Genomic DNA, 10,000 nt, shown 5'->3' on the forward strand with positions numbered 1-10,000 from the left:
GTGTGTGTGTGTGTGTCTGTGTGTGTGTGTGTGTGTGTGTGTGTGTGTGTGTGTGTCTGTGTCTGTGTCTGTGTGTAACAATAACAATAACAAATAACAATTATGGTTTATTCAGTTTTTTGCAGGCCATCTGGCCCATATGAACAGGAGAAATGCTTGAAGATAGCAAAAGATATAAAGTGAGTGGAAAAAAAACAACTAAACGTTTTTACAGCTAAAAATCACGTGCACGTCAAGAGACACACCTAGTTCCATGTGACAACACGTAAGTATGTTTTACAGTAGTTGTAATGTGAGTTTACTTTCATTTTCTAAGTTTCAAACATTCATTAGTGTGTGTGTGTGTGTGTGTGTGTGTGTGTGTGTGTGTGTGTGTGTGTGTGTGTGTGTGTGTGTGTTGATGCTCTCTCTCTCTCTTTCTCTCTCTCTCTCTCTCAATAAAATTTCGTTCGTTATCTCTCTCTCTCTCTCTCTCTCTCTATCTCTCTCTATCTCTCTCTCTATCTGTCTGTCTGTCTCTCAATAAAATTTCGTTTGTTATCTCTCTCTCTCTCTTTCTCTCTCTCTCAATACATATTTAGAACCATGTGGAGTCTTGGTGATGTAACTCCATCGCTTGTCTTCAAATTATTTGATACACAAATTAAACCCATGCTTTTATACGGGTCAGAGGTTTGGGGCTTGCTAAACGACTCACGCAACGAAAAGGCACATTTATGTCGTATGACGCCGGGGCGCAACAGGCAAGTGGTTAAAGCGCTGGACTTTCAATCTGAGGGTCCCGGGTTCGAATCTCGGTAACGGCGCCTGGTGGGTAAAGGGTGGAGGTTTTTCCGATCTCGTCAGGTCAACAAAATTTATGTGCAGATCTGCTAGTGCCTGAATCCCCCCCCCCTCCCCCGCCCCCCCGCCCTCCCCTTAGTCGTGTGTATACGCACGCAGAAGATCAAATAGGCACGGATAAAGATACTGTGATCCATTTCAGCGTTCGGTGGGTAATGGAAACAAAAGAAATACCCAGAATGCACACCCTGAAGACGGAGTATGGCTGCCTACATGGCGGGGTAAAAAAAAACACGGTCATACACGTAAAAGCCCACTCGTGTACATACGAGTGAACGTGGGAGTTGCAGTTTACAAACTCAGAAGAAGAAGAAGAAGAAGAAGAAGAAGAAATATGTCTTATGCATGTCTTAACGAAACAGTTATGGTATGGCCATTTCTGAATGATTGAGAGTACATGCATATTTGTGTTGGTTACATGAAACATGTAACATTTTCATGTAACACTCCCCCCCCCCCCACACCCCCAAACGGGTTTTCTTGAAATAAACACGTCTTGCCATGTCCCTCCCTCCCTCCCTGTTTCTTTCTCTCACGCCCCCTCCCCAACCCCCCTCAACCCCCCCCCCCCCCCAGCGCACTCACCCACCCCACTCTTCCCTCTCAAAGTTCGCTTACCCACTGAGGTGATGAAGTCGTCTAGCTCGGAGATATTCAGCGCATCATCTGTTTTTCCTGTAAATGAATAGAGAAATGGTAGACACACACTTACACACACACACACACACACACACATACACATGCACACACATGCACACGCATACACATGCACACACAAGCACACGCATACACATGAACACACAAACACGCACAAACACACAGGCACATACAAGCACACACGTACACACACATTCACTCATGTACACATATATACGCGCGCGCGCGCACACACACACACACACACACACACACTACACGCACACGCTATAAACAAGAATGAACAAACAGTCAAACCACCGAATCCATGATGATGATGATAATAATAATGATGATGATTATTATTGTTGTTGTTGTTGTCGTCGTCGTCATCATTATCATCATCATCATCATTATCATTATTGTTTCATCATGATCATCGTCCTCATAATCATTACTAATATCAGTCATTATCATTATTATTGATTGATATCATTATCCTACCATCTTCCATGTCGGTCTTCTCGAAGGCGACCTTGATCATCTCCAAGGTGATTCCGTCAGGGGTGAGCTCCTCGATGTGGAAGTCGTGGCAGATCTTGTCCACCTTCTTCAGGGCGTTAGGGTCCATGTCTTCAGCCAGCTGCCGTCGACGGCGGTGCTTCTTTCCGATCGTGTCCACCACGGCACTTGCCGCGTTCCCGATCCACTGGAAGAATACAATGCGCACCATTCTATTTATATCCGTGGTATTTTCCCGATTCGCCCTTAAAAAAAAAAATTCTGTCTTTCTGTCTCTGTCTGTCCTTGTCTGTTTCTGTCCACGGACGTATATAAGTCTGTGGTTCCTGTCTGTGTCTGTGTCTGTCTGTGTCTGTGTCTCTCACTCTTTCTCTGTCTTTCTCTTTGTCTCTGTCTCCCTCTCTCTCTCCGTCTCTGTCACTCTCTCTCCCACTTTCTCTCTGTCTCTGTCACTCACTCTCTCTCTCTCTTTCCCTCTCTCTCCCTCTCTCTGTCTGTCACTCTCTCTCTTTATCTCCCTCTCTGTGCCTGTCACTCTCTCTTTCTCTCTCTCTCCCTCTCTCTGTCTCTGTCACTCTCTCTCTCTCCCCCGCCCTCTCTCTCTATCTCCCTCTCTCTGTCTCTGTCACTCTCTCTCCCTCTCTCCGTCTCTGTCTCTCCCCCCCCCCTCTCCGCCCCCACTCTCTCTCAGCTAGCCGATCGTGTCCACCACGGCACTTGCCGCGCCTCCGATCCACTGCCAAGGTGATGGTGAGGATGTGTCCAGTTACAATACAATACGCATCATTCTATTTATATCCGTGGCGTTTTCCCGATTCGCCTTTCAATCTCTCTTTCTGTCTCTGCCAGTCTGTCTGTGTCTGTCTGTCTGTCTCTGTCTCTGTGTCTATCTGTCTGTTTGTCTTTCTGCCTGTCTGTCTCTGTCTCTCTCCCAAGAAAAGAATGATACATTTATTTCATTTTCCTTCTGTCTAATTTTCCGTCAGCTCATCCCACCCCTCCTCTGTCTTTCTGTCTGTCTGTCTGTCTCTCTCTCTCTCTCTCTCTCTCTCTCTCTCTCTCTCTCTATATATATATATATATATATATATATATATCAGAAAAAAAAATCATTTATATCTTTTCCCCCTCTGTCTAAATTTCTGCCTGCTGGTGTAAAGGGTGTAAATCTTCCCGATCTCCCAGGTCAACATATTTATGTACAGACATGCTTTGTGCCTGAACACCGCCCCCCCCCCCCCAACCCCCCACTCCCTTTCGTGTGTATATCGCAAGCAGAAGATCAAACACGCACGTTTTAAACATCCTGTAATCCATGTCAGTGTTCGGTCGGTGGGTTATGGAAACAAACAAGAACATACCCAGCATGCACACGGCCCCCGAGAACGGATGTTTGGCTGCTGCCGCGTACATGGTGGGGGTAAAAAAAACAAAACAAAAAACAAGAACAACAAGAAAACCTGGTCATACACGTAAAAGCCAACTCGTGACCATACGAGTAAACGTGGGAATTGCAGCCCACGAACGAAGAAGAAGAAGAAGAAGAAGAAGAAGAAAAATATGGGAGCTCTCAGCGACTGGATGAAGACCAAAGGGACGACACTCTATACTCACTTCCGTGGCTCTGGTCCACCACCCTGCCTCAACCTGGTACACCACGGCCACACCCAGCACCAGCAGCAGGCACATCACCTTCATCTGCACGGGTGATGTAGCATAGAACGTAACAACAACAACAACAACAACAACAACAACACGACGACGATGATGATGATAATGATGATGATGATGATGATGATTATGATGCGTGTTGATGATAATGATAACGATGATGATGATGATGATAACAATAACAATAATGGTAACAGTAATGTTGCTGCTGCTGCTGCTGCTGATAACAACAACAACAACAACTTCAACAACAACAACAATAATAATAATAATAAATAATAATAATAATAATATGATGATGATGATGATGATGACGACGATGATGATGATGACGACGACGACGACGACAACGACAACAACAACAACAACAACAACAACAACAACAACAACAACAATAATAATAATAATAACGGCAATAATAATAATTACAACAATAATAAAGATGATAATAACAATAATGATAATAATGATGATAATGACAATAATAATAGTACGACTACTACTACTACTACTACTACTACTACTACTGATAACAATGATGGCCAATTTATATAGTGGCTTCCAGCGCTTAAGTCGCTTGACTGTAACTACAAAAGGTGATAGCCAAAATACACTAATATGCTATGGTGTCTAACGCGAAAATAAACAGCACGTACCAACATATAATACACACACACACACACACACACACACACACACACACACACACACACACACACACACACTCACTCACTCACTCACTCACTCACTCACTCACTCAAGTTTCAGTCATCTTTTTACTCCTATTAGAGTATGGAGGTATGAAGGATTACTACGAAATAATTATTTCAAGCCCAGAATAAACATTTCCAAATGCACAACAGCGTCACATAGAAGCTGAGAAATCACAAACGTCTTTAAACTCAAAGGGGGTATCTGGACAACTTATAAACTTACTGACATATAAGATAACTTTTTTTTGCCTCCTTTGAGCATATTGCATAAATCAAAAATCGATTTCGGAGACAAATATTTTTTCAGGTACAAAAACCTTTTTCGCAACTGATCATACACGGGGCAATCCATTACAGAATAGAACTCATCCCCTATCATAGACATGTCACAAACCTTACACATATTATATACATAACTCTCGTGGTATGCCATTGCGTCTCTCGGCTAACTCATGATTGCTACTTCGAAATTTGAAGAAGCTGATGACGTAATGGTCAGGCATTTGACTTATACATGTATTTTTCTCTTCTAAACCACACACACACACACACACACTCTCTCTCTCTCTCTCTCCCCCCCCCCTTCTCTCTCTCTCTCTCTCTCCTAAGGGCGAGGACTGGATGCAAAAAAACCCCCAAAAAACAACAACAACAACAACAACAAAACACATGTTACTTGCTTATCTATTACCCTCGATAATAAAGATTTTGTCTTTGTCTTGTCTTGTCTTCTCTCTCTCTGTCTGTCCGTCTCTCTCTCTCTCTCTCTCTCTCTCTCTCTCTCTCTCTCCCTTCTCTCACCTTTGAAGTTTGTCAATCAACGAGCTGAAGACTAAAAAAACAAAACCAAAAAATCAGGTCAGCGATGACGATGCTTCTTTAGTCGATTGCCCTGGCCGCTGTCCAGTAACTTTGCGCTGATGGATAAGCGAGAGATAAGACTCTGATGTCCACTAGTGGTCCCAATCCGCTCCCCGGTTTTTTATAGCCGTGGATTTCAAGATTGTAATATAACAACTGGCCTACCGGTCAATAATTAATAACAGGTGGGGGGGAATCGGTTACTTACAGGCCCGGTAACCGTGTCGTTACGGGGGTTTCCGTATGTGATAATGGTCATCAGCGATTCGTGTCCGATCGGTTACTGCACAGGCCCTGTAGCTTTGTCGATACGGGGGTGGGGGGTGGGGGTAGGGGTGGGGGGTTACCGTATTGTTATAATAGTCATCAGCGAGTGTCGTGCTCGACCATGACCACCACACACAGGGCAGTAGAGGAGGCAGGCTGCAAGTTGCTGTTTTTTTTTTTTTTTTTTTTTTTTTTACCCGGACTTTCTAGGGAAGACCACCGTTTTATTTTGTATAATTATAAAGTACACAATCAACTAAACAACATGGAAATAATCAAAGCAATACTTGTCACTCCATAACTATGTCATAGTAATCAATGAAGAGTATTTATGGAATTAATACTACTTTTCATTTACGGATTTTGGGCTTGTTAAAAAAAAAATATATAAAAAAAAAGAGAGAGAAGACAACAATAATGTAGAAGGAAGCCGTACAAAGCATACAATTATGTGTACCAAACTTACAATCAATCTTCCTTTTTTCTTTTTCTTTTTTTTTTTCTTTTCTTTTCTTCTCTCTCCCTTTCTATTCTTTTTTTTCAGTTTTTTTTTCTCCTTTCTCCACCCACCCACCCCCCTTTTTTTAAATTTTTTTTTTTTAAACATCTTCAATTACATGAAAAGTACAACATAACACACACATACATGTTGTTACTGGGCTGGAATTTGATTGGAGTGGAGAGTGTTACTGCATCCACCTCCCCCCCCCTCACACACACACACTTACCACCACCCCACCCCCGTACCCCCCCACTCTCTCGGCCAAGAGGGTTTTAGGACTGTCGGCGTTGGGATGGTTCCCTTATTAAGCCAGCTGGCCCCTGTTGTGGAGGGGGTCGGGGGCAGGCCGGGTGGAGTGGGGTGGAGTGGGGGAGCGGTGGGGGGTGGGGGGTAGGGGAGGAGTGTGGGGGGGGGAGGGAGTGGTTGTGGGAGGAAGGTGGCAGAAAGGTTGAGACTACAGAGTCCGTGGGGAGAGGGGGGGGGGTGTCTGTGTTCGAATCCCACTCTCGTCCCTTTCTCCCGAGTTAGACTGGAAATTCGAACTGAGCGTCTAGTCGTCCGGATGAGACTATGAACCAAGGTCCCTTGTGCAGCAAGCTCTTGGCGCACTGAAAAAGAACCCACGGCAACGAGAGTGTTGTCCTCTGGCCGTGAAAATTCTGTAGATGAAATCCACCTGGATAGGTTCACAAATATATAATGCGTGCTCTGAAGGCCTGACAAAGCGCGTTTGGTTATATGCTGCTGGTCAGGCATCTGTCTAGCAGATGTGGTGTAGCGTATACGGATTTGTCCGAACGCAGTGACGCCTCCTTGAGAAAGTGAAACTGAAACTGTCACTGGGCTAGAATTTGATTGGAGTGGGAGAGTATATTTCTCAATTTTCCGCAACCCCACTCGATCTCTCGGCCAAGAGGGTTTCAGCAGGGCTAGACTGTCGGCACTGGGATGGCTCCCTGATAGGACCAGCTAGCCAACCCACGTCCCCTCCCCCCGCCCCCCCCCCTCCCCCCGACTCCCCCTGTTGTGCTTTGAGGGTGGGGGGTTGTTGTAGTGTGGTTGGGGTAACGGGATGTTGCAGGAGGTGTGGGCGTTGCGGGTGGTGGGATGAGGGGTATGGGGGAAGGGAGAGTTGTGTTGCGGGGGGATGGGGATGTTGCGGGTGGTGGGATGAGGGGTAGGGGGGGGGGGAGTTGTGTTGCGGGGGATGGGGATGTTGCGGGTGGTGGGATGAGCGGTGGCAGGGGGGGGGGGGGGGGAGGGAGTTGTGTTGCAGGGGATGGGGATGTTGCGGATGGTGGGATGAGGGGTAGGGGGGGGGGAGGAGGGAAGTTCGTGTTGCGGGGGATGGGGATGTTGCGGATGGTGGGATGAGGAGTAGGGGAGGGGGGAGAGTTGTGTTGCGGGGGATGGGGATGTTGCGGATGGTGGGATGAGGGGTATGGGGGGTGGGGGGGGGAGAGTTGTGTTGCGGGGGATGGGGATGTTGCGGGTGGTGGGATGAGGGGTAGGGGGGGGGGAGGAGGGAAGTTCGTGTTGCGGGGGATGGGGATGTTGCGGATGGTGGGATGAGGAGTAGGGGAGGGGGGAGAGTTGTGTTGCGGGGGATGGGGATGTTGCGGATGGTGGGATGAGGGGTATGGGGGGGAGAGTTGTGTTGCGGGGGGATGGGGATGTTGCGGATGGTGGGATGAGGAGTAGGGGGGGGGAGTTGTGTTGCGGGGGGATGGGGATGTTGCGGATGGTGGGATGAGGGATATGGGGGGGGAGAGTTGTGTTGCGGGGGGATGGGGATGTTGCGGATGGTGGGATGAGGGGTATGGGGGGGGGGGAGTTGTGTTGCGGGGGTGTGGGGATGTTGCGGATGGTGGGATGAGGAGTAGGGGGGGAGTTGTGTTGCGGGGGGATGGGGATGTTGCGGATGGTGGGATGAGGGGTATGGGGGGAGGAGGGAGTTGTGTTGCGGGGGGGATGGGGATGTTGCGGATGGTGGGATGAGGGGTATGGGGGGAGGAGGGAGTTGTGTTGCGGAGGGATGGGGATGTTGCGGATGGTGGGATGAGGGGTATGGGGGGAGGAGGGAGTTGTGTTGCGGAGGGATGGGGATGTTGCGGATGGTGGGATGAGGAGTATGTGGGGGGGAGAGAGTTGTGTTGCGGGGGGATGGGGATGTTGCGGATGGTGGGATGAGGAGTAGGGGGGGGGAGAGAGTTGTGTTGCGGGGGGATGGGGATGTTGCGGATGGTGGGATGAGGAGTAGGGGGGGAGAGTTGTGTTGCGGGGGATGGGGATGTTGCGGATGGTGGGATGAGGGGTAGGGGGGGGGGGAGTTGTGTTGCGGGGGATGGGGATGTTGCGGATGGTGGGATGAGGAGTAGGGGGGGGAGAGTTGTGTTGCGGGGGATGGGGATGTTGCGGATGGTGGAATGAGGAGTAGGGGGGGAGAGTTGTGTTGCGGGGGATGGGGATGTTGCGGATGGTGGGATGAGGGGTATGGGGGGGGGAGTTGTGTTGCGGGGGATGGGGATGTTGCGGATGGTGGGATGAGGAGTAGGGGGGGAGAGTTGTGTTGCGGGGGGATGGGGATGTTGCGGATGGTGGGATGAGGGTATGGGGGGGGGGGAGTTGTGTTGCGGGGGGATGGGGATGTTGCGGATGGTGGGATGGGAAGAGTGTATGGGGGGGAGGGGAGTTGTGTGGTAGGGTAGGGTGGGGAGTTTGTTGCGGGTGGTGGGATGTGGGATGGTGGATGAGGGTAGGGGGAGGTTGTGTTGCGGGGGATGGGGATGTTGCGGATGGTGGGATGAGGAGTAGGGGGGGGAGTTGTGTTGCGGGGGGATGGGGATGTTGCGGATACGGTGGGATGAGGGTAGGGGGGGAGGGGTTGTGTTGCGGGGGGGATGGGGATGTTGCGGATGGTGGGATGAGGGGTATGGGGGGAGGAGGGAGTTGTGTTGCGGGGGGATGGGGATGTTGCGGATGGTGGGATGAGGAGTAGGGGGGGGAGGGAGTTGTGTTGCGGGGATGGGGTGCGGATGTGGGATGAGGAGATGTAGTTGTGTTGCGGGGGGATGGGGATGTTGCGGATGGTGGGATGAGGAGTATGGGGGGAGGAGGGAGTTGTGTTACGGAGGGATGGGGATGTTGCGGATGGTGGGATGAGGAGTATTGAGTGTGTGGGGGGGGGGGGGAGGGGGCGTGTATATTGCAGGGTATGGCGGTGTGGTGGGGGTTGGGGTCGAGGGGGTGAGGGGGGGTAAGGTTACAGTTTTGGGGTGTGGGTAGATCGGGTTATGGTACGGGTTTAGGAGTTGTGGGGGGCGAGGGAATGTTGGGGGGGGGGGGGGGTTGTGGGGATTGAGGTCGACGGGATGAGGGAGTCGCAGTTTTGGGGGTTGGGATAAGGGGTGGTGTGGGGGTTGGGGTGAAGGATGTTGTGGGGGTTGGGTGAGGGATGTTGTGAGGATTGGGGTGAGGGGGGTTGTGGGGGTTGGGGTGAGGGGTGGGGTGAGGGGTGGGGTGAGGCATGTTGTGAGGGTTGGGGTGAGGGATGTTGTGAGGGTTGGGGTGAGGAGGGGTGGTGTGAGGGTTGGGGTGAGGGGTGTTGTGAGGGTTGGGTGAGGGATGTTGTGAGGGTTGGGGTGAGGAGGGGTGGTGTGAGGGTTGGGGTGAGGTATGTTGTGAGGGTTGGGGTGAAGGGTGTTGTGGGGGTTGGGGTGAGGGGTGGTGTGAGGGTTGGGGTGAGGGGTGGTGTGAGGGGTGGGGTGAGGGATGTTGTGAGGGTTGGGGTGAGGAGGGGTGTTGTGAGGGTTGGGGTGAGGGGTGTTGTGGGGGTTGGGGTGAGGGGTGTTATGAGGGTTGGGGTGAGGGGTGTTGTGGGGGTTGGGGTGAGGGGTGTTGTGGGGGTTGGGGTGAGGGGTGTTATGAGGGTTGGGGTGAGGTGTGTTGTGGGGGTTGGGGTGAGGGGTGTTATGAGGGTTGGGGT

At 50.2% G+C, this 10,000-nt stretch overlaps 1 protein-coding gene across 1 annotated transcript in view; it reads right to left on the reverse strand.

The window, feature by feature from the left end:
• Positions 1–5,348, reverse strand: part of LOC143301175 (uncharacterized) — a 6,351-nt gene extending 1,003 nt beyond the window's left edge. Inside the window, exons 1-4 of the mRNA XM_076615269.1 lie at positions 5,187–5,348; positions 3,616–3,699; positions 1,984–2,188; positions 1,462–1,518 (exon numbers count right to left, since the gene is read on the reverse strand). Coding sequence (XP_076471384.1) covers positions 1,462–1,518; positions 1,984–2,188; positions 3,616–3,699 — 346 coding nt within the window. The 5' untranslated portion in view covers positions 5,187–5,348. The remainder of the gene's footprint in view (positions 1–1,461; positions 1,519–1,983; positions 2,189–3,615; positions 3,700–5,186) is intronic.
• Between the last annotated feature and the right edge of the window lie 4,652 nt (positions 5,349–10,000).

Source organism: Babylonia areolata, chromosome 27 (assembly GCF_041734735.1).
Source record: "Babylonia areolata isolate BAREFJ2019XMU chromosome 27, ASM4173473v1, whole genome shotgun sequence".
Classification (NCBI taxonomy): domain Eukaryota; kingdom Metazoa; phylum Mollusca; class Gastropoda; order Neogastropoda; family Buccinidae; genus Babylonia; species Babylonia areolata.